General features: G+C 39.4%; 1 protein-coding gene across 9 annotated transcripts in view; it reads right to left on the bottom strand.

Moving 5' to 3' along the window:
- Positions 1 to 21,512, bottom strand: part of rap1gapb (RAP1 GTPase activating protein b) — a 96,233-nt gene extending 74,721 nt beyond the window's left edge. For 7 of the 9 annotated variants that reach the window (XM_077573662.1, XM_077573663.1, XM_077573665.1 and 4 more), the window contains exon 1: positions 21,318 to 21,512. In XM_077573662.1, the coding sequence (XP_077429788.1) occupies positions 21,318 to 21,358 (41 nt within the window). In that variant the 5' untranslated portion in view covers positions 21,359 to 21,512. Of the gene's footprint in view, positions 1 to 6,943; positions 7,090 to 17,518; positions 17,776 to 21,317 lie in introns of those variants that run through there. The other 2 variants (XM_077573670.1, XM_077573671.1) reach the window with 2 other exon arrangements.
- Between the last annotated feature and the right edge of the window lie 3,459 nt (positions 21,513 to 24,971).

Genomic DNA, 24,971 nt, shown 5'->3' with positions numbered 1-24,971 from the left:
AAGTGCTAATGCTAGGAGAGAGAAAAAAAAAAAGTCAAGATGTTACGAGAAAATGTGAATCACATTATAATGCACAGCTTCAAATTGTTACAAGAAAATGATGTAACGTTAAAAATATGATCAAAATAAAGGATGATGATGATGGTTACAAAACTAAATGCGTAAGGTTAATAAAAATCATCATGTTACAAAAGTATGTTAAACTGTATGTTACGAGGGGAAAATTATGTAACATTCTAAAATCAAAGTCATAATGTTATTAAACTGAATGTACAGATAAAACAGTTACGTAAAAAAAAAAAAAAAACTTAGTTACAAAACCTTTTCTTTTCTTTTTTAAAACGGGCAAAAAGTTTAGTTCCAAAGTAAAGGTCAGAATCTTAAGAAACTTACACAATAAAAAGTACTAAAATTAAGTAGCAAAAACTCCTAACACTAAAAGGTGTAACATTACAAGAGAAAAGTCACACTGGAACGAAAGTCATTACTTTTTCTAATTTTTCAAACTTTTACAATCAAAGTTGTAATACTCATTTTTTTTTTTCCCAGTGTAGCCACATGACTTGTTTTGCTTCCACAAAGAGGAACTGCAATGAATCTGCCGTCACTACAAAACCTTTTCAAAGCGACAAAACTGAAAGAAGAAAAAAAGCAAGTTATTATCCCTTTTCTCCTTAAATGTCACATAGCGTATTATTCTCAAATCCCCGACGAGACGATTTAGATTTTTCCATCACGCCGAGCAAGAATTGCTGCTTGCCTCCTTTCTCGTCTGGTGCGAGACAACGTCCGTCCCCCATATGCGTCTCAGCGTGAATGTCGGAGGTAATCTTCAGAAATGTGCGCACTCACATGGCTGCGAAATAGCAGCTCATTGCTAAAAAAAAAAAAAAGGAAAAACTCTCACCACGGGCTGGAGTGACTAAAAGGAAAGCGTGCTGAGATCACCACAGGGGGTGTCTTGCGTCCTAAATCAAAGCCAGACGACCTCATTGGACATTTCAGTCGAAAGGTGACATTTTACAACTATCTCAAAATAATCGATTCCTACAGAATGAAATTTCAAAAAAAAAAACTGAAGGAATTGGAATAGTAGCATGTTTTTCCTAAAATAATATCAACTTACACTACGACTATAGATGCGGTTCAGATAATGGATGGATGAAAAAACAACTTTGCTAATAATTTGCGACTTTATTGCCATAATATTACGACTTAATTCTTGTTACATTGTGATTCGTTCTAGTCAAATTACAAAAGTTAACTTTTTTGGAACATGACAACATTTTTGGTCATAATATTTTTTTCATGTTACAATAAATTCTGACAATATTCCAATATACAATATTAAATTGTATCGGTCTACAACAATTTTGTCTTTATTTTGTTTTTGCGTAATTCAACTTATTTTTTCATGCCATTACTTTTTTCACGACAATTAATTTTCATTACAAGTTATTCTCATAACGTTCTTGCTTGAAGGGGCAGGCAACCCGAGAATATAAATTACGCAGAAAAATACACCCATTTTTATCCATCTCAGGGGCGGGGGCGGCCATTTTGCCACTTGTCGACTAAAAATGACATCACAGTTACTCAGGGTTCAGGTAACAACCAATCACGACGCAGCTTCAGAAAACTGGTGAGCCTTTGGTTGTCCTCCTTTGGCAATTTTAAGTGCCATAACAAAATGTTGACATAATCATGAAAGCTAATGAGACCACTTAACTTGAATTACTGACTTAGATTTCTATTTTTTTTGTCGTTTCCTAAAGAAATCATCCAAACAGACATGGTGCCCCTAGTGGTGCAAACCCACTCTTCGAGTTTCCGCTAAATAATACAATTTGCCTTATTCTGGCGACATTATCGTTTTCTCATAAATTGATGAGGTGTTTTTTTTTTCCATAAATCTACAACTTTGCCTGTGTACTTTATCTCATAACTTAATACGTTTTTGGGTGAAACATTACAATATTATTTATGCTATATTATTACTTACTCATTATATAACTTTTTTCATGGAAATTTACACAATTTTTGGTCATAGTTTAGCAACTTTTAACTCTTTGACTGCCAAAAACGTTAAATAACGTTTAGTAAAATCCTATGGAGGAGTGCCAAAGACGTTAAAAGACGTTTTTTTTCAAAACAGGTGAAACTAACCATTTTCTATTGTTGATTACTGAAAAACGGAATAAGATAGAAACAAACTTTTTGTTCTGATGAAAGATGAGAGTCCAATCTTTCATTTGGTAGTATGTGTGTTTCCATAGTCCAAACACATCATTTTCTATGGACCTTGAAAGATCAGTCAAAAATGCTTAAATCGGCTGGCACCCACGGCATCCCTTTTCTGAAAACGTCTGGCAGTCAAAGAGTTTAAGGGATGGCATTAAGCCTTTAGTCTTCTAAATTTACGAGATTTTTTTTTTCTCATTCTACTGCAGCTTTTTTTTTTTTACCCGCACTTTTTTTTTGTCCTAACATTACTACTGAATTTGGTGGGTCACTGCTGGCTGGAGTTGTCTCAATGCAAAATTCCACTTTTCCATAATGGCATTTTTGCAAAATAAAGCAAAAGAAGAATGGCACATGTGACATTTTGCATTCGCGATAACACAGAATTGACGTCAAATTTTACAATGATGTCTGCAAGCAGCTGAAGGCTTGTATGACTCGGCAAAGAACATTTGTCTGCGTCTCACCTTTAGTATCTCATTTCTCACACTCTTCCATTGTCTTACACGCACACACGCACACACAGACACGATGATAAGATGCTGTCTCAATGTTAACGTGATAACTGCAGCATCTCCGTGAGGAAACGTCAAATAAAGTGGGAGTCGGGGAAAAGAAAAAAATCATATTCATAATAATCTGCCTCAGTGTGTGTGTTAGGAAGAAAAAGGTCGTAAATGTCTTCAAATGTCATTTTATGTTGCTACTCTTTTAGAAAATATACTTAATGCATTCCAGCACTCCATTAAGGCTTTTTATTTGCAAATTGACAAAGCGGCTTTGTGCTTTTAGGCAAAAGACTCACAAAACTATCTTTTTATGCTGATATAATTGTTTTGTGTACAAAAATTAACTAGAGGGATTCAAATTTTAATGAGTGCCGAAAGTTCTTTAATTTTTTTTTCCAGATAAAATTGCCAAGATATATGGTTGAAAAACCATCCTATTGCATTAATAAAGAGACAGAAACAGATGGACAAATGTTGACAGATTTATTTTTATATTTTCTGCTATTCACGAATAGTAGGGCTCCACTATGCAAATAAAAAAAGAAAAGAAAAGGAGGTTGAGACATAAATTATCTCCTACAAATTCTGCCTAGCAACAAGTGCCTCTACAAAACATGTGACATCTGTTGTACTTCATGAACGACATGTACAAACAAATAAATCAATAAAATTGTGAGCGAGTCCTTGAACGTCAGAAGGTGCCCCCCAAACATCTGAGATGATCAATTGGATTAAATGCACCCTAGGGCAGACAATAAGAAGAATTCCTGACCACAAAATAAAGATGGGTGGAGCTTGCAAGGTGACCTGACAGGAGACCACAAACATCCTTGTCACAATGTCATCAGATATCGTGCATGAAGTGTTTCACATGATTAGGTGACACATGGATGTGAGGACACAAAAAAAAAAAAGAATTGATTGTGTTGTTATCAGATGGATGTTCTCAGGAGGACACAAGCATCAAAGATTTATTTGTCCTCTTTGAAAGAGCTAATCAACCACTCGACCGCTAAATCAAGAAACGGGGGGAAAGCTCACATAAAAAGAAACATGACGAGACTGGATCATCTCGACACGTGACAGCAACAACAAAACAATGAACAGAGAGAGGTTGAAAAAAAAAACTGTGATCTAATGGTGCATTTAAGGAAGGTGTGAACCCGGAGTGTCCCATTTCCGAACTCAAAGCGTTCGAGGCAAATGTAAACAACATCGATGGCTGATTCCGATCAATTGTTTTGGTTAACGCAGTCATTCCAAATCACTTGTTATGTGAACGTAATAGCAAATAACTAAATTAGAGTAGCGAGAAATAAATATCGGCCTAAAATCTTGTCAATTATGTTTTGCCATTCACAGTCTGTCTCTCTACGGGGGTCACCGTTGTCGAGTGATGGTCGGTTAAGTTGGGCTCCTTTTTTTCCTGACTTCACAACTCGGATCTCTGAGTTCAAAGGTATATTACTTCCCAGTATGTCAGAACGAACTAACTAACTAACTAAGTTAGTTAGACTAAACAAACTAGTTAGTTTAACTAACTACCTAACAAACTATCCAACTAATTTCTTGGCACTAAGACTGGGGATGTTTATTTCCTAATTTTTACATTTTGGAGTGACGGTCAGTCAAGTTAGGCTCCTTTTTTACTGACTTCACAACTCGGATCTCTGAGTTTAAAGGTATGGTTACTTCCTGGTATTTCAGAACTAAATAACTAACCAAGTTAGTTAAACTAAACTAACTAGTTTAACCAACTAACTAGCTAACAAACTAGTTAACTCATTTCTTGGCACGAAGACTGGGGATGTTTATTTCCTAATTTTTACATTTTGGAGTGACGGTCGGTTAAGTTGGGCTCCTTTTTTTCCTGACTTCACAACTAGGATCTCTGAGTTTAAAGGTATGTTACTTCCTGGTATTTCAGAACTAACTAACCAACCAAGTTAATTAAACTAAACTAACTAGTTTAACTAACTGACTAACTAGCTAACTAATTTCTTGGCACGAAGACTGGGGATGTTTATTTCCTAATTTTTACATTTTGGAGTGACGGTCGGTTAAGTTGGGCTCCTTTTTTTCTGACTTCACAACTCTGATCTCTGAGTTTAAATGTATGTTACTTCCTGGTATTCCAGAACTAACTAACTAACCAAGTTAATTAAACTAAACTAACTAGTTGAACTAACTGACTAACTAGCTAACAAACTAGCAAACTAATTTCTTGGCACGGAGACTGGGGATGTTTATTTTCCCAATTTTTTACATTTTTGAGTAACGGTCAGTTAAGTTGGGCTCCTTTTTTTAGGTACGCCCAGGATTCTCGCCCCCCCTCTTCAAACTGGCGTTCCTGTGCATACTTCCTGGTATGTCTGAACTAACTAACTAACTAACTAAGTTAACTAATTGCCCGACTAACTATCTAGCTAACAAATTTCTTGGCATAGTGACTGGGAAGGTTTTTTTCCTAATTTTGATATTTTGGGGGTGGATTAGAGTTTATAATTCACACGAGTTTCTCCGAAGAGGGTTAAATAGGGTTTATCAAGTCGCTGATTAATTGGGGGCCTTGTATTTAATAGAGTTGAGGCTACAATTTGTAAAAATCAAAAAAAAAATCTCCCTGTGTAGCGGCACGGGTGTTTATTTCCTCAATTTCAGCAAGGCATAATAGCGTGCATGGTTTGTTTCTTGTTGCCTCGCTCTATAAATGTCCACATTGAATGTGGCTTCGACTAACGTCAACTCGAGCTGAAAATGTAGCCACTCGACAGTCGACACCAATCAACGACACAGCACTGAATGAATCTCTGTCAAGGTTACTTCACCAGCAAAACACATTTTTGTGTATAAGCAGCCGCTTAGAAATAATCTCCCGCAGTACACCGCAGATCTTGGCAGCTATCTCAAACGCCACAGGAAGTGACCCTCAAATGGTAATAAACAGACAAGTACACGTATAGAACAACAACACATTAGTTTGTGTTGTTTTCCTTTTTCATTGGCCTTCCCTGAAGGGGTGAGATATGATAAGTTAACACAAAAAAAAAAAAAAAACAATACAAATAAAGTCCTCTTATCAGTTCATTTTTAAATAAGTCACCTCCAAGCTAAAAGTTCAAGTGAAGTCAAAACACATTAAATCGAATAAAGCCCAAACAAAAACATGTTTTGGACAAATCTGTGAATTTAATTAATATGTTTGCTTAAATATGATGCCGGTACACAAAGCGGTTCACCGCCTCAGAGTGCACAACGCTGGATTTAAATGGCGCGAGTGCACTTTGTGACTATCAATTATTGCTCAAGTGGAGCCGCTAAAATGAGCGCCTATTGTGTTGGTTAATGGGAACACAGACAGGCGTCAGTCTGAAGCTTTTATGGTTCGATTCAGAGCCAACCCATTTGTCCCCCCACTGGAAATTGCATTCAAATAAATGAGAATATAAGTGCATGTAATCAGGTGTTTTTGAAAGGAAAAATTACAAACACAAAAAACATCCATATAGCCATAAAAACTGTGACGATAAATAAATAAATACATATAATATGATATGTATTGGAGGTTTGTTTATCAGTGTTTTGTATATAATTGTTTGATTTTACAAAAAGGATGTTGACCAGGATGTTTAACTCTTTGACTGCCAAAAACGTTAAATAACGTTTAGTAAAATTCTATGGAGGAGTGCCAAAGACGTTAAAAGACGTTTGTTTCAAAACAGAGGTGAAACTAACCATTTTCTATTGTTGATTACTGAAAAACGGAATAAGGTAGAAACAAACTTTTTTTTCTGATGAAAGATGAGAGTGCAATCTTTCATTTGGTAGTAGGTGTGTTTCCATAGTCCCAACACATCATTTTCTGTGGACCTTGAAAGATCAGTCAAAATGCTTAAATCGGCTGGCACGCACGGCATCCCTTTTCTGAAAACGTCTGGCAGTCAAAGAGTTAATAGAATTCTAGCGGCGGAGAAGATGCCAGAGGGAAAGTGTCCATTTTCAAGAAAAAAAATGTGCAGAGTTGTGGGAACTATTGAGGAATCATGTAAATCAACGCCATTACCCTTAAGTGTGTCTAGCACCTCCTTGAACAAGTATTGCAAGCTCAAATGTGGTCCTATCAGTAAAAGACGCAAGCCGTACAGATCTGTGCGGGCATTCCTACAACGCACTTAAAAGAGAGCATGACTCACGTGTCCTGCAGGCTTGAAAGCGATGCAGTGACGTCCGCGTTGTCCAAAACGCCGCTTGCTCTCGCTCGTGACGTCACACCGCATCAAAGCACTCTCCGATGATCTTGGCCCCAAACGACGCGGCCGCTCTGACGTCCCCTTTGCAGCTGAGATGAATACACCATCTCTATTTGTATGCGGCCTAATTCACATGTAGTGGAAAATGTACTTTTTAAATGATCGCACTGTATATAAATACGGTAGTCGGGTAAAGTAAATATTTTATCTGCCCACTGTAGTTCTGAAAATGTGTCTGTAAGAGAGCTATTCTGCACTTCCGCCCCACCCTGACAACAGTGGGGCTCATTTACATAGTAACTGCCCCCATACTAGGTCACCCACAGCTTGGCTGGGTGAAGATCCAGTGCCACTTTCAAATGTAATGTCTGAAACTCATCAAGCAGAGACACTCGCATCTCCCAAGGGTCGAACACCCCCTGCTCTCATGTCAAAGCCAAATAGTAAACACAGGTGCATTGCGTTTTTCAAATTTACAAATTGGCGTTGGCTAACAGCTGTACACTAAAAACAGTTGGATCAAAAATAACCTAACTATGGGTAAAATGAAAAATGGACCAATTCTGTGCTTGGATTTATTTGACAAAACTTTGAGTCAAGAAATGGGTATTTTAGTGTAAAACAACTCATAGATATTGGTCATATCCTTTACCTGGGTCAAAAAATTGCATAAAACAACCCAGAAAGCTGAGTCAAATTGACCCATAAAGTGGATCGGTCCATATTTGATCCATAATTGGGTTACTTTTGACCCAACTGTTTTTAGAACGTAGCTTTTGATAAGTAGCGCACACTTGATTGTCCAGTGAAGTTGCCGACACACGGGCATGGGGTGGGGCATGTGTGTTTAGTGATGTAGATATGTGCCTCATACACACTATGTAATGTATGAAGTGCTGCCTCCACGACTGAAAATGCTTTCGAAACGAAAGCCATTGGCCCAACATCATATGTCTGTCCATCCATCCATCTCACCACTTTTAGTTCTGCTTTGTGGTTCCCCTCAACTCATTCACTCCCAGCCATTTTCACTGAAGCAACCCCCTTCGCTCTGGATTTTGACTGATTTGGCAAGATCCACAGGATATTTTTGTTCTATTGGTATGAAAACATGGAACCTAGCAAAGAAAGGAAAAAAATCTGAGGAAAATAAGTATATTTGTATCTGTTTTTTATTAGCATTAGCATTAGCATTAGAATATAGTTTAAGTTTCATTCATTCACAAACCAGTCAAAAACACCAAGGAAAATATTTTTTTGCAACATGGCCCTGGCTGATCTCTTATACTCTGCTGCCACCTGCTGGCCGTTTTTTGGAGTAACTACAATTGCTTCAAGCGACCTCTGCATGTCACGAGCTAAATCAAAGCCTTCTGTATGCTCTAGCATAAAAAATAAAAAAAACGTTAAAACGTTTGCATATGTGTTGGGAAGTGCAGAGCAAAGTATTAAAAAAACTTATTTATACGTTTTTGGGTTTGAATGAGTTAGTAAGAGCTAATTTCAGCAAGTCAATCACAGGCACGTTATTAAACACCAACGATTTGTTTTCAATTTTGCGGGGAAAATGCACAATATGCATGTCACCTAAATCACATTTTCTGTGCAGGTTTGAATGATCAGTACAGAAATCAGAAGGAGAGATGCAGTAATGAATGTCAAAAATGTTTGTATGTCAACATGTTTCATAAGTAGAAAGCCCTTCATGGAGTTGGTATGCAATTGCTCATCAAACAGCCAATCAGAATTCTGTCCATTTTGTTTTGATGGCAGCACAGATTTGTTCCTGCTAGGGAATGAAAAATGTCTGCACTCTTGATGAAAGTGTCCCGTTTTCAATTACATCCAAAGAAATGGATGGCTGATTGCCTCAAACTACGCTTTTGGTGCAGGTATAAATGGAACTTGGCTGTGGTGACGCAAACCTCACTACAGAGGTGACAATCTTGCAGGCATCGCCAGCACCAAAGTGCACGATGGCTGTCATCAGTGTAGCTCACCCCGGCCCCCCTCAACCGCCCCCCCCCCCCCCCCTGAGTGCGTTCAGCTCTCTTGTGGCTTTCCAGGAAGCGTGATAGAAGCGACTGTTTATGTTTGCGTGACAAGTTGCTCCACACAAGTGCGCTTGATTGACAATAAAGAGCTTGCAGCCACGTGGGAATACATTAAGATGCTGGAGAACTTACTGTATATATCAAGTGCAATTCAGTACAACTTGAGTGTGTAAGGGACCATCTAGTATTGTACCCTAATCAACCCGCCGTGGAATGTTCAAAAGCACGCAAATTGAGGCCATGCTTCCCGCCGAATATTAATTGAATTAAAAAGCAATTTATGAATTTTCCTCATGTGAGTAACTATCCGTTCAACCATCCCTTAAATGTAGAAAGTGTGGGACAAGTGTGTCAACCTTGAGGGACACCACATTCCACCATTTTGCTCTCTGTTAAGCATGAATTCATTCCTTATTTTCCAATATGAGATTAATAAAGCCTAATCATGCATCCATCTGTTAAATTGAAACGTACGGAAACGAAAAGTCAACCTTGGTGGACGCCTCATTTCATCATCATTTCATTTTTCTATCCACTTACCTTGTTAATTATTTCATTTAAAAATATATAGTTCTGTAGTGAGCATTCATTCATTCGTTCCCTATCTGCCTTTACGCTACATCTGTTCCATCTAGATGAATAAATCTGGTACCTACAAATGACCCTTGAGGAATGCCACCTTTAACCTTACAGCTCTTTGATAACTATGTATTACTATCTCGGTGAATGTCATTTCCGAGTCTATAAAGTTACTGATAATGTAAGTAGCAGTAGTACTAGTAGTAGTAGTAGTAGTCTTGGATGACAGGTCATCTACAAGATAACCAAATCATTCACACAATCTTAAATCAGATTCAACACAATGACTTGATGACCTAATCTGAAACTAAACACAACTAATATATACATTTGAAGTGATATCAGAGACATAAGAAAACCACTGCCTCATACAATTAAAACAAAAAACAAACAAACAAACAAAAACATCCATTTTGCATAAATTACATCATGAAGTCATTACTGCTACCACAGCAGCCGAGCATTAAAATACGGTGTCCTTATGTGTCATCCTTCACAACCTCAGGCTTCGAATGTTGTTAACCCACCCGCGTCTTTATGTATTAATGGCAACCCTTTCAGCATTATTTACTGGAGATTATTCCTGGAAACAAACGAGACAGATGTGCATTTTAATCATTTTTACCTCCTTTCTACTCTTATTTTCAGAACGTTTTCCTGGAGAGCAACGACACTTTTGGCCCACTTTTGTGCATGAGCACATTTGTAAGATGGATACAAATGCAGAATAAAGGCACCGACATTTCCTGTGATTGGAACAGCCGATTATTATTTGATTTAAAAAAAAAAAAAAAAAACATTTATTAAATTTTTTTTAATTGATTTGTTGGATTTTTTAAAAAAAAAAAAAAAGGAGAGCAATGATGATGTCAAATCGAATTAACAATACTGAGCTCTCCTGTAAAAAAAAATGAAAAAGAAAAAAAATATATTTTATTGCGACCTTCACATTTAGTGGTGTTCTATGCAAAAACGGCAGCCATTAAATGAGTAGACTATCAATCAATCTATCTACCTAGCTAGCTAGCTAGCTAGCTAGCTACTGAAGACATTTAACATTTTCAATTTGATGTTTTACCGTTTTTGAATTTACTTATAGGCATATCAATGTGATATAATCATGAGTGTTTAAAAGAATACAGTGGGATGGTGATTTTGTGAACTTTATTTGATCTTCGTACCCTCAATGCTGTTGGAGGGGGAATGTGCATGATGTTGTCAGAGTCTCTTGTCATTAGAGACGGAAGGTCTGGGGTCAGATCTTGATTACATCTGTTCCCCCAATCAAGAAGGGGAACTATATAAAGATGTCTGTTTACCATCAACATTACACCTTTGTTCGATCTAGAAGATGACATGTCAGTCCTTTGTTCAATCAAGAGCCGGGAGGCGGATCCTTTTATCCTTTGGTTATAAATGAGTTGATGTTCTGTAGACTGTTACACACTTGGGGGGTTCATATCGCATTCAGATGTGGGTGTCCTAACTGTGTCTTTAGAAGCTTCTAAATAAATCCTTGCAAGGAACCTTCTTCATCAGATCTCGAATACAATTATTTTGGACACGCAAAGATTACACTTAATATAGTAATCAAAATATTCCTTCACTATCTACCTAGCTAGCGGTCTACAGTTTTTGTCTAGCTAGGTATTTTATCTACAATAAAGTTGTTATTTCAGAGCCATGTAATTTGTAATTTTTCACTGATCCTTAAACTTGACAGGAATGCAGTACTATATCCAAAAAGAACACCGCAAATTTTGATTTTGGGAGGTTAAGGTAGCCCGGGCCAAAATATGTCATGTGTCATTTTAGCGCTCATGCAACATGCAAGAATCCTACAACTAAAAAAAAAAAGAGCTAGCAATGGTGAATGTTGACACAAATGTATCAATAGAAAAAATCTTTTTTAAAAAGACAATATATTTCAAAAATTATTCAGTAAGATGAAATATCGATCCCCAGGAAACAAGGGTTAAGATAGCCAAGTTTCCCACACATCCCCCCCATCATCTTCGGTATATTGCAATCAAAAGGTGAAAAATGAGTATATCACAGTGCCTCCTTAATGACTGCATGTATGCATGATGTATTCATTTAATAAAAGTACTGCAGCAGATCATTAGCGCCCCACTGATCCACTGGCTCGCACGCCAAATTCAAATCTTTAGCAGGGCCTCGCCGGCCTCGCAATGAGAACAAACACCTGCGATCCAAGTCACACGTGTTCCTTTCCAACATGTGAGAATGTTCTGTATAATGTTGCCGCAAAAATGGAATGAAAGAGGAGGAATTTCTAAGAAGGTGCTCCGTCAGTGTCGAGGTGACGACGCAGAGAATAATGGATTCCCGGCAATGAAATAGGCAACATGACAGAAAAAAAAAACGCACGTTTGTGGTGAAGACGGCTCGTGAAGAAGCGCACGGAGCATTCATTAAAGTGCCTCAGCAGCGGCGTAAGCGAGGAATAGTAAGCCTGGCCTGGAGGTACTCTTGGAAATTGTTTTGATCAAATTGGATATTTTGGGAAGGTGGCAGAATACCAAAGAGGTTTGGTAAAAGGCAAACGAGGCTGGGCGGAGGTACTGCACATACCACAGCTGACTTGAATTCAAGTTCATCCAAGGATTCTTGGAAGATTTTTTTGTTAGGCTCGCCACACACACAAGTTACGCGGCGGAAACTGGCAAGGGATTTGGTACGGGCGGCAGCTGCCACCCCGTAAAACCGCCTATGACTGTCGGCCAATGGTTTTACTGCGGGTTGAATTTTAAAAATCGCCGGTGCATGGTGTCACAACACTGGAGATGTAAAGGTCAAGCAGCGTCTACGTTGCCATATGCGTGAAATTGTATAACTTAAGTCGGTTATTTTTTGCAATATACAATATACAAATGTCCCAAACTGGACATTCTCTGTCTTTTACACCTTTTCTTCCGGATTTGCGTTTACTGCTCAACAGTAGCAATCAGTGAGGAAAAAATAATAACCACATAATTCCACGATGTGATATCAGGTCAGATATGTATGATATAAGAATGTGCAATACATTGAAGCTGCAAAAAAAGTGAACCGCAATATGACTTTGGACGACTATCTCTAAACGTGCAATAAACAGCAGTTCAGCATTCATGAATTTGTCTATTTACAGATTTTTGGGTGGGAAACCATCCTCCTTTATTCACTGAAAAACTCGCCTGACTGTTTTTTTGTGCCCAGGCCAAAGCCATGTCTAATATAAAAACCTTGTTTGGTGCCATCTTGTGGCCAAGCAACTAAGCTCAAGCTTAATTTAGTCTGGGCGTGTGTTGGCGGCATCTAGTGGCCGCTGTACCCAATTACAAAAGTTTTTGGTGTTGGCATTAATTACTTTCAGGTAGTGATGGGAAAATGAAGCTTCATGAAGCACTTGCGATACTTTTTGACTCCTCAAGATGGCACTCGTGATTCAAAGATGCAATGCAAACGTAATCAATTTTTAATTGCACTTGCCTTTATCCTTAAACCAAGAGCGCCATCTAGAGGAGTCAAAAAGTATCGCAAATGCTTCATGAAGGTTCATTTTGCCATCACTACTTTTAGGTTTACGCTATTCACAGCATGGCATTGCTTGTTATATTGATTTTATGTTTTTGAAAGTGTCTACCTATTCTCATTAAAAACTTAAAACATTGCCTTTTTTTCTGGTTCTACTCTATTTAGCATTTTTTATCAGCCTTTGGCGCAGTGCCATTCCGGTTTTACATTGCGCTTTAAATGGAACTCCTCTGGCTTATTATTGCACTATACCGCAGCTCTGCAGCCAGCATGAAATATTAATTCAATTCATATTCTGCCCCTTGTTTGCTCTCTTATTCCATCACATAGCATTAGGACATCCTTCACTTAGCGAACACCCCCCGCAATTGATTGGGAAGGACGAAAAAAAAAAGACAAAACGATCCAAAAAGCAAACCACAAATTTGCAGAGGGACAAAAGAGACATTAGTATTTGACGGTCTAAGTCCGCCGGGCTTAAAACGGTGGGTGATTTGTGATGACAGTAAACCCCGATGTGTCTGTCTGGGGGGTGGAGCAGATGTGCACAGCTGGTTGTGAAAATGCAAGTCGCATCCAGACGTGTCATTAGCATCAATTATGTGTAGGTGTGTATCATTACATGGATGAACGGCCATCAAAGTGGTGCACATGCATTTTTTTTTCTTTTTTTTTTGCTGTTGTGAGTCTTGTAAATCCCCTTTAATTGCCATTCGCCAAACCAGAGATGTGAAATAATTGCCACCTTAACTTTTAAGTTCAAAATATTTGTATTAGGCTTTGAGAACTTTTTTTTCCTAGGCATGCATTTTATGTGCAATAAATGAACTGAATCATTATATAAAGGCTGAGTTTGCAGTATTACAACTGTGAGTCAGATTTGAATATACTGTATCCTCAATTCTCCATTTGTCTCATTTTTGACACGCGATCTCCAAGTTCCCATCCACAGCAGCCAATTTGACATCATCCGCAAGTGGAGATCTCGCAAATGTACTTTTTACATGTTGACGTCGCGTCTCTCTCTGTACTGTACTTAAAGGGAAGGAGGGGAGCCGCTTCAATTGGCCGGGAGTCGGCTGCATTCCCTCTCACAGCGGCTCACAATGGTGGAATTAACCTGACAAAAATTGCTTCCCAGAATTAGGAATTTGCTCCTCAAATTAATCTATATGCACACACACAAACCCCCCCCCCCCCCCCCCACACACACACACACACACACACACACTATAACTCACGTCACAGATATTAGCAAGGAACTTTCAGGGATGTTGGTTTTCCAACAGTCATTTCATGGATCGCTGGGGTGGGGAAGAGAATATTTGCCCTCTCTCTCTCTCTGATAGTGAGGCAGGCCGTCAAGCTGAAGCTCAATGTCGTTTTAGGAAAGGCTTCTCTCCTCTGGAAATCACTTAACTCCTAATACCTGTCGCTGGCTCCACAGAGCAAGCGGGCTAGTCGGCGTGCATGACACTTGTACAGCTGCCGCAACAAGACTGACACAAAGTCGGTTTTTCGTTGCAAGAATTTAGCCAACATTTGCCTGTTGAAGTTGAAATGATTTGACAGATGTTCCATAGTCAACAATAAATAAGGAAATATGGGATCTGAAACTATACAACAGGCAATGATTTTAAGTAACATATCAACTTTATAAACTGTGATAAAAGTAACAGTCATAAAAAAATGGTACTCATTCTTAACTTTAATACTGAAGCTGATATGTGGAGGGGAAAAAATGCATCAGACTTTAAAGTGTCAAGTAACGTTACCCACAGCACAACGTAAAAACAAGCCTCACATAAAAGCCAAATAAAAAGTAAAATGTGCTTGGCTGTAAAATGTAAACAAAAAAAATGCTATCCTTGAATTCAAGAGGGGCCGCCAAAAAGGCAAAGAAAAAACAAAGTGTATAACTGTAAATATTGCAACAAAATATAATAACAAGGGAAGCTGTTTGTTGAGGCTTGCACAAACCCAAAGAAAAAGAAAAATGTGCATAACTGTAATGCAAAGATGGCAAAAACACTCATTTTGATAGCATGTGATTGGTGATTCCTTTTAGAATAACTGTCTACCCAAAAAGTCACAAAAAGCGCAACAAAACACAGATTATATATATATATAAATAAAGGGAGCATGTTCTTGTTTCAGAAAAAAGAAAGCCAAAAAAAAAGAAGAAAAGCCAAAGAAAAAGCTTTCAAATGCAATTATAACAAAAAGCTAACATTGATAACATTGTCCCTGATATTGGCTTACAGGAAAACTCTTGTATTTTTACTATTTGTGAAAGTAATTGTCAGCCATTGTATACACGTTTGTGTATGTGCGCACATGCACATGCGTAGTGAACATAGCAGAGGGTCACTTGCAGGTCACGAAAACAGACTCCCATTCAGAGACGTTCGCATTTTCCGACAGCACTTGTCCAAACATTGCGTTAAGGCCCTACGTACACACACACAAAAAATGTCCTCACATGCTGTCCTGCATATTGAGTCCATTATCACCTTCTCCGGCTCATTTTTGGACCATTAAGCAGTAACTGATGCGCCTCATGGTGCAAAGAAACGTCAAATCGGCTCACCTTTAAACAAATGATGGACACCAAATAGCATTTAAATTGGTGAAGCTGTTCCTTTGAACTACATTCAAGTTACCGTAGACCAGTTAATCCAATCCAAGCAATCACATGGGTGGTTGGAAGTGACCTTTGAATACAATGCTTGCATCACACACACGTGTTCGCCAGTGTAGCATTAAAACTCATTTTGAAAGCCAGTTTTTAAGGTTACAACATTTGCTTTTCTGCCCACTGTAAGACCCGTACATGAAGTGACACTCATTGGTGTAGCGCACATCCGCTACAGCAGGTGGCAGTGGCGCTCTCATTTTCAGAGTGCACAAGGAGAATTAGCTCCTCTGAAGAGCTGTACGTACAAGAATTTTATGGATAAGTAATGCTATTTGTAGTTGGGGGCGGAGAGTTGAGTTGAGGGGGGGGGGGGGGGGGGTATTATTTTCCATAAATAATAATAATTGAGAAGCACTGCTATGAGGCAAGCATGTGTAACGTGAGGGTTCGTTGGCGGTTAACGGAAGCCGGATGGAGACGGATTTCTTCTAGAACGGTTTACTGACAACGTTTAACAACGCTTCCTGACAACTCATCAGCTGACCAACAATAACCAATCAGGAGCTCGCAAACTTTAGGCAAATGCAAGTGAATGAGAACGGCATATTCAACATGTCGATTTAGCTGCTTGTATTAAAAAATAAGAAATACAAAATTGTATAAATGTGTAAATAATAATTCTAGAAATATAAATGTAAAAATCTTACTCATTTCTGAATCTTACACATGTTAACCAGTGACTCACCATACTGCCTCCAATTCATTCTGGAAACTCCCAAAAGGTCGGGAAACACTGTTGCAATATGATCCCGTGTATCCTAAAGTCTTCATTTACACAAATATGAGAAAACCGCTCAAAGTTCAAGTCTACAGCAAACTACAAATGCCACAGTGCACACATTGTTGAAAGATCAATGTTTGGATCAGAGGTGTACTTGGCTTTACGTGGTACGAGCAAAGCAAGCTAGAAGACAGCAGCTTTGACATTCGAGAAAGGTGATGGGCCAGACTGCCTGGTGCGCTGCAAGGTCACATTAATTGCATGCAGCCTGCGGGGGGGCAGGCAAACGCACGCACACACAGACCGTGAAGGCTGTGTCTCTGCGTGTCATCACACACACACACACACGCACACACACACACACACACACAAGATGTGAACTAAAGAAGCATGTCAATAGACTCTGAGGACTCAAAAATATAGAGAAGTGGGACCACTTGCTGGAGACATCCTCGCACTGACGAAGTGCCCTTTTGCAAGTTATTGAATATTTGGGGCGGGTCGACAAAAAAAAAAAAAAAAAAAAAAATCAATAGAAGTGCAAATGATATAGATATATGGTACGTGTGTATTGAATTTCTCCAGGGTGCCAGTAATGCGGCCAGTAATCTTCCTCTGGATGGACATATTGATATTTAAGTGGCACCAGCATACTGCTCTGTGATTATTCACCCCAAAAGTTTATGGATGAATGCTGCCTAGAGGATTTTATATTACAGTAATTCAATATAGTTCCATACATAGCACATTTGGATTCTACAGTGCTGTATATGATTCCCTACACCGAGACTTCTTACTGTAGTTCAAATCCCATCATAGCTGAAAGTAAAATGAAAATTCTGCACATATTCGACAATTTGCACGTGAATTGTGTTCAGTTTGAGCAGAGAAAGAGCGCAGAAAGAACCGAAAAAGTTATCTGGTCTTACCTTGCCAATAGAAGATGCTGCCTGGACGATCACCCCCCCCACCCCGCCCTCCCTCCCTTCCCCACAACTGGTGAGGCGAAGAGCACAACAATGGTTGTAGTAGTGAATGTGCGGATACGAGGAGAAGAAGAGTGCGGGAAAAGCGACAACGTGAGCTGCGGCGTGGAGGAGGAAGAGGAAGAAAGTAGAAGAGGAGGAGGGCGGATGCTCCTGCAGGTCGGCTACATGCGGTCGGATCGGCTTGATTGCGATGCTCCGGTCCCTCTCCCACCCCCACTCCCTTTTAAAAAACTGTCATGTGACCGCCATGTGATCAGTGAGCATGCAACGGGGCCCACCTCCTTACATTTGTGCATTAATTACGCAGTACAATCCCGCGCACTGGCTACGGATTTACGATGTTAGCGGCAGCCTCGGGAAAGATGAAGGCTGAATTTGTTTACATTCAAGCGCCTGGCTTGTAGTCACTTCATTAGTTTTTAATTTATCTCAAAAGGGGAATTTCCTCTCTCATGTGTGTGGTTTATCTCAGATAGTGCAAGTCAAGGTGATTTAATCAGCTTGTTGGATTGGTTTGTCTGTCAGTCAGTCAGTCAATTTGTCAGTCGGAAGGCCACTCGATCAGTCAGTGTGGTTTTGCAGTTATTCGGTCGTCTGTCTGCCCGTCAGACAGTAGGTCAGTCACCCAGTCAGCCTGCCAATCAGTGAGTTAGTTGGACAGTTAGTCAGAGAGTTATTTAGTTAGTAATTAGGTCACTTGGTTAATAAATCATACAATTCCTTTCGTTGAATGGTTGTTCAGTCTGTATGTCTGCCAGTCAGTCAATTTGTAAGTCGACAGGCCACTCGATCGGTCAGTGGGTCAGTGTGGTCTGCCTGCCTGTCAGACAGAAAGTCAGTCACCCAGTCAGCCTGCCAATCAGTGAGTTAGTTGGGCAGTCAAGTCAGTCAGTCAATTTGTCAGTCAGTAGGCAACTTGATCATCAGTCGGTCTGTCTGTCTGTCTGTCTGCCCGTCAGACAGTAGGTCAGTCACCCTGCCAATAAGTGAGTTAGTTGGGCAGTTAGTCAGAGAGTTATTTAGTTAGTAATTAGGTCACTTGGTTAATAAATCATACAATTCCTTTCGTTGAATGGTTGTTCAGTCTGTCTGTCAGTCAATTTGTAAGTCGGTAGGCCACTCGATCGGTCAGTGGGTCAGTGTGGTCTGCCTGCCTGTCAGACAGAAAGTCAGTCACCCAGTCAGCCTGCCAATCAGTGAGTTAGTTGGGCAGTCAAGTCAGTCAGTCAATTTGTCAGTCAGTAGGCAACTTGATCAGTCAGTGTGGTCTTGTAGTTATTTCATCAGTCGGTCTGTCTGTCTGTCTGTCTGTCTGTCTGCCTGCCTGTCAGACATTAGGTCAGTCACCCAGTCAGCCTGCCAATCAGTGAGTTAGTTGGACAGTTAGTCAGAGAGTTATTTAGGAAGTAATTAGGTCACTTGGTTAATAAATTAGTTGGTTACTTGATCATACAATTCCTTCGTTGATTGGTTGTTCAGTCTGTCAGTCAGTCAATTTGTAAGTCGGTAGGTGGGTCAGTGTGGTCTGCCTGCCTGTCAGACAGGAAGTCAGTCACCCAGTCAGCCTGCCAATCAGTGAGTTAGTTGGGCAGTCAAGTCAGTCAGTCAATTTGTCAGTCAGTAGGCAACTTGATCAGCAAGTGTGGTCTTGCGGTTATTTCATCAGTCAGTTGCTGTTAGTTGGTCAGTCTGCCTGCATGTCAGACAGAAAGTCAGTCACCAAGTCAGCCTGCCAATTAGCGCGTTAGTTGGGTAGTCAATAGTTAGAGTTATTTAGTCTGTCACAGTTAGGACTTAGATCAGTAAGTTCGTTGGTCTTACAGTTCTTTCGTTGGTTGGTTAATTGTTCAGTCTGTCAATCAGTTAGTTAGGCACTCAATCAATTAATTGGTTGGTAACGGTAGGACTTTTGCTCAGTTGTTTGGATAGTCAGTCAGTCAGTCAGTCAGTCAGTCAGTTGGAGCTGCAATGGAAAAAAAAGCTTGCTGCAGTTGGCAGTTGGCACCCACTTATTGTCTTGTCTTGTCACCAATCCACAAATGTCAGTGACGGGGGAAGATAGCTCAACTGTGTTGTCCCCCTGAGCAGTTTAGAAGGTTCAGCACCTCGGTCAAGGGCACCGCCACAGTGCATCTTCCGATCCCAACTAGTACTACTCCCCCACTTTGCCACTATTTTCACTGGCTGTGCTTCTCCTCTACGTGACCTGTATGTCCGCCTCTCACAGGCCATCCATTTTGTTTCTGTCATTCTGTGTCCATCAGCAATTTGACCAACCAATATATCTTGCCTGAGTCTCTGCTGATGTGACACCTTCTCTGGCCAGCTTATGGATGTACAGTGCGAGAACATTTTGCGGTAGCCTTTCACTCGGAGGACGGGCTCTAATAACCCTCTGAATGGTCTAAGCAGTTTAGAAAATCGGTGCCTGTATGGATGTGGAGCAAGTGGATGAATAGTTCTGCACATATACTATGAAAACTAAGTCCTAGTATTGTTTCTCTATTTAAAAAGATGAAGAAAAGAAAAACAACCTTTAATATTGTCCCCGAGGGAAATTCAATTTGCAGTATCTTTTGTTATGGCACACGGGCACTCACAAAAAGTAGAATCGAAACGCAAGCACAGACGATAATAATCAGGAACAATGCCAGCCACACTGAGCCCTCAAACGTTTTTTTTTGTTTTTGCTGTTTTGTTTTGTACTAGCAAACAATCGGATTTCCACAACGGGTCTAACAAAAACCCTCAAAAATCGAATACAATCCTTTTCAGAAGGCACTTTAACTCTTTGACTGCCAAAAACGTTAAATAACATTTAGTAAAATCCTATGGAGGAGTGCCAAAGACGTTAAAAGAAGTTTGTTTCAAAACAGAGGTGAAACTAACCATTTTCTATTGTTGATTACTGAAAAACGGAATCAGGTAGAAACAAACTTTTTTTTTTCTGATGAAAGATGAGAGTCCAATGTTTCATTTGGTAGTATGTGTGTTTCCATAGTCCAAACACATAATTTTCTATGGACCTTGAAAGATCAGTCAAAATGCTTAAAATCGGCTGGCACCCACTGCATTCCTTTTCTGAAAACGTCTGGCAGTCAAAGAGGTAACCTTTGAATCAGCAGGCAACTGGACTTTGGTGGTTTTACCTTAAGTCAAGACTACTTGTATCATATCCTAATAATGTCAAGTCTCTGTGTCCCAATCCTTCTGTTTTGGTGAATGAGGATCTGGATTCTTGTGCGGACTGCACTACTATGGCTAATGGTTCCAAGGGTTTTCTGTATTTATGGCCGACAGAATAAAGCAGTATATCATGGGAGTTACAGCTAGGTTCCTTACATGAGTCCATAGGTGGAGCACATGGATTTAAATCAAATTGCCAGACAAAAGGTCAGTTGGCCCATAAAAAAAATCTGTCCAGCTCATCACAAATTTCAGCACTCATCATCTTCAGGCACTGCAGAGCCAATGAAAAGAGGCTAATAAGTTTCACTATTTTCAAAGAGAGATTTTCTTTTGTGTACGTATATACCTTGACTTCAAATAAAGGATCACGGGTTTGACCAGTAACTGGACACTATCCAGACAACTGACACTTTTTATACAGGGTGTTCCGTTTTTGCAGATTTTTCACTCCTCTAGCAAAAAGCGGAATCAAAGCCAGCGAGTGCCGAGACGTTAGTTAGCATTGCTTATCACAAATAGACCCTATCGCATTTTCGTGACGAGGTCTTACCTTTTTAAGAAGAAGAAAGCAAGATGTGGGTCCCGTTTCATCCTCTTCGGTTTTTCCCACCTCCTCCAATATTGATCCACGTCCTCCTGCGACGTTTGTGCGTTTGTGAAAATCCAAACCAAATGCAGTCACTGAGATAGGAAGACAGGGCTCCGTCTGACACGCTGATTCCAAGATGGAAACTTGAGGCCCTTTTTTCAGTTTGTAGATGTTTATTTAACTCTGCTTGAGGAACACAGGTGACATTGATTAAGTAATCACTCTACCTTTGTGACACACCCACACACACAGCTCCCCCCCCCCCCACACACACACACACACCTCTAACCCCTAGTGGCATATAAGACAACATATACCTGACCTCTACATGCACTTTTAAGAGACATGTTTTAACCCTGGAGAACCCAAGAACCCTTTTCTTCTTTGGAAAATTAGGAATTATAGATTAAATGACTGCTATAAGTTCACTGAACACCAAAATATATGTTTTTTCAATTTTAACCTTTTTTTTTTTTAACTAGCTCAGAGTTGCTAATTTATCAAAAAAAAAAATATATAAAACATACTCCTAGGCATTCTGCATGATATGAAATAGATTAACAAAAAAAACCAAATTTTTACCATCTGATGGTTTGCTGAGAAGATGGTTTTGTTTGGATTGATTTTCAGCTCAACAAAACAGCATGTTGCCAGCCATCTTGTCACCACCACTCTGGCTCATGTAAGTGCAATATCCATCCACTAGATGGCCCCATGCAGGGGTCAGAAGTGGCACTCTGGACTTTTGAAGTTAAATTTGTAAAAAAAAATAATAATAATAATAAAATAAAAAAGGTCTTTGTTATTTGAGTAGCAGAATTTATAGGGGCCAAATTTGACCCCGTGGGTTCTCCAGGGTTTTAATAGTGACTTTCCCATCGCCATGTAGCATGTATGATGTCTTCCTGTCTTGAAAGCCATTTGTCCGACCGAAACATGCAATGCACCAAACGCCACCAGACAAGCGTGAACGTCTGCGTCCCTGCACATCACCAGTCTTTCATTTGCAGTCAAAGTGGCTGAGGCCGCACACAAAAATGTAATAAATTAAAAAGCAGAGAGTCGAGATGGAAATCCTCTGTTGACTCGCCTCCTCCTAAAAATGCATACTAAACAGCTTGCAGCTGCCCAACATCTCTTGTGTAACAGCATTATTTAGATGCATTTTAATGAAGTGCGCACTTGGTCCTCTCACCAAATAGTCGTGTTTACGCTCCCACCTCTGCTGCTCGACGAGGCCCCCCCCCCTTGACTGTATATGATTTAAAGGGAACTGTTATTCCATAATGGAAGATCAGGGAAGAATGTTCAGAAATGTTCACCCTTGTTTTGTTTTGTAGTTAGTCAGTAAATGAGTAAAGTAGTATTTGGTCAAGCTTTCAGCTGGAAAAAAAATGTTGCTTGACTTATTGAGCCATTTTCAGTTGTAAAAAGTTTGTATTTTTCCAGAATTAATTTGATAACTACATTTGTTTTTGTATACAATTAATACCTTTAAAAAACGAATGTGTCCACTAGCTGTCGACTGAAGATGACCAATCACGGCTCACCTATTTTCTGGGTTTGGTCAACAAATTGAGCCATGCTTGGTCGTTACCTACTTCCTCAGCACAGGTGATGTCATCTTCAGTCGACAGCAAGTGGCAAAATTCATTTTTAACGGTATTAATTGTTCATGAAAAATTATCAAATTTATCTGGACAAAATATTGACTTTTTACTGCTGAAAATGGCTTAATGAGTCAAATATCCCTTTAGCGATCCACAAGCAACTTGGTGGGCGGGCACAACACCCTATGGCCCCGCCCATCGAGACAGGTCTGGGGTAGGGTTAGAGTTGGTCGTTCACTTGATCTGTCAGCCATTGGTTGGTTGGTCAGAGAGTATAATCAGCAAAACAATACATCAGTTAGTTGAGAAGAAAGTGAGTCAGTAGGCCAGTCTGACAGATACTTAGTAAGTTAGTCGGTCAGACAGTTGGTTGGTCTTACAGTAGTTCATTTTTTGGTTGGTTGGTCGTTTGGTTAGTCGGTTAGGTAAACCCTGTCAGTCAATGAGTCGGTAGTGGAGTCAGTCTGTTAATATGGCGGGCAGTCGGTCAGGCAGTAAGTGACTTAGTTGGCTCATTTACTTAGTAACCTAAGTTAGTCAATCGGTCAGTCAGTCAATACTAGCACGTAATAATTTGTGCCGAGCCAAGTTCTTTGGCGCCTTCTTGATACAGATTACGTCGAGGACACCACTTTTTATACTATCTTCCAAGACCGAACCAATCCTTCTTGAATGTGCACTTGAACCATTCTCAAGTAGTCATGCATATCCCAGTTGTGGGGGTGAAAGAGGTAACAGAGCATAGCACTATGAAATTTTGATGGCAACGGGGAGGGGGAGGAAGGCTTTCAGCACTTCTTGGGATATCCCCTAGCAACCAAGGGCTATAGCTGCCTAAACCATGAATGATTCAGGAGAATTCCAGGCCATTTCAAATTATAAAGTTCATCAAGAAGCCAGAAGGCATTCTGGGGTGATGAACCTGAGAATCATTAAGACGATGCCATCTAGTGGCACTACCATGAGGATTGTTGTTGGGATTGTGGCAGCCCGTGGATTGTTATCATTAGAAAAACCTTTTGAACTGAAAGTTACACATGAATGAATTTAACTCATTCACTGCCATTGACGGCTATAGACGTCAAAAATTTATTTGAACTATTTCTATTCGTTTAACATTTTTTCCCACTTTTGTTAACAAGAGTAAGAAAACCTAGAATTTTTTTTTTTGGGGGGGGGGGGGGTATTTAGAACAGATATAAAATCGTGAGTTAACTAGTGAAGTCATGAGATTAATTATGATGACAAATTTTAATCGCCTGATGCCCCTAATTTTTAATAATCTTTTCTTTTTAAATCGTTTTCTTTTTAGAAAAGATTATTAAAAATTAGGGGCGTGATGATTAGTTGATTAATTTTTTTAATTGTAATTAATCGCATGACTTCAACTCATGATTAAAAAAAAAGAACATTAAAAATTAGGGGCGTCAGGTGATTAAAATTTTTAATTGTAATTAATCACATGACTTTACTAGTTAACTCACGATTAATAACAAATTTTATATCTCTTCTAAATGTGCAATAAAAAAATTGAGGTTTTCATACTCTTGTTAACAAAAGTGGAAAAAAATATTAAATTAATTAGTTAAAATGAATTTTTGACGTCTATAGGCGTGAATGGCAGTGAATGAGTTCACTTGCACCGCCTTGTTCTGAGTGGTGAGCTGTCCAGCAGTTCCCCCCACGTCCTTGTACGACATTGGTAAGTTTTCTACAGTTGGAAATAACTTTTGAACAAAAGGTTATACATTGTCATAGTTTAAATTAATCTAAAAAAGTATGACTTGAACTTTGACCCCAAAATGTTCAAACTGATGATAACGATGGTTAGGTTAAGTTTAGTTGATACTTTATTGATCCTGAAGGAAATTCTTGACATTGCGAAACTAACATTTTAGGATTGCCAACTGATACCAGAGGTGGACTTTCTAAAATGATGCTCTTGAGGTTCAGTATGTAGATTAAAGACTACTAACCTACAATCTCAGGTAAAATACAATGTTGA

This window comes from Vanacampus margaritifer, chromosome 8 (assembly GCF_051991255.1).
Source record: "Vanacampus margaritifer isolate UIUO_Vmar chromosome 8, RoL_Vmar_1.0, whole genome shotgun sequence".
Lineage (NCBI taxonomy): Eukaryota > Metazoa > Chordata > Actinopteri > Syngnathiformes > Syngnathidae > Vanacampus > Vanacampus margaritifer.
Note: the sequence above shows the minus strand (reverse complement) of the source record. Positions and strands in the feature narration are given on the sequence as shown.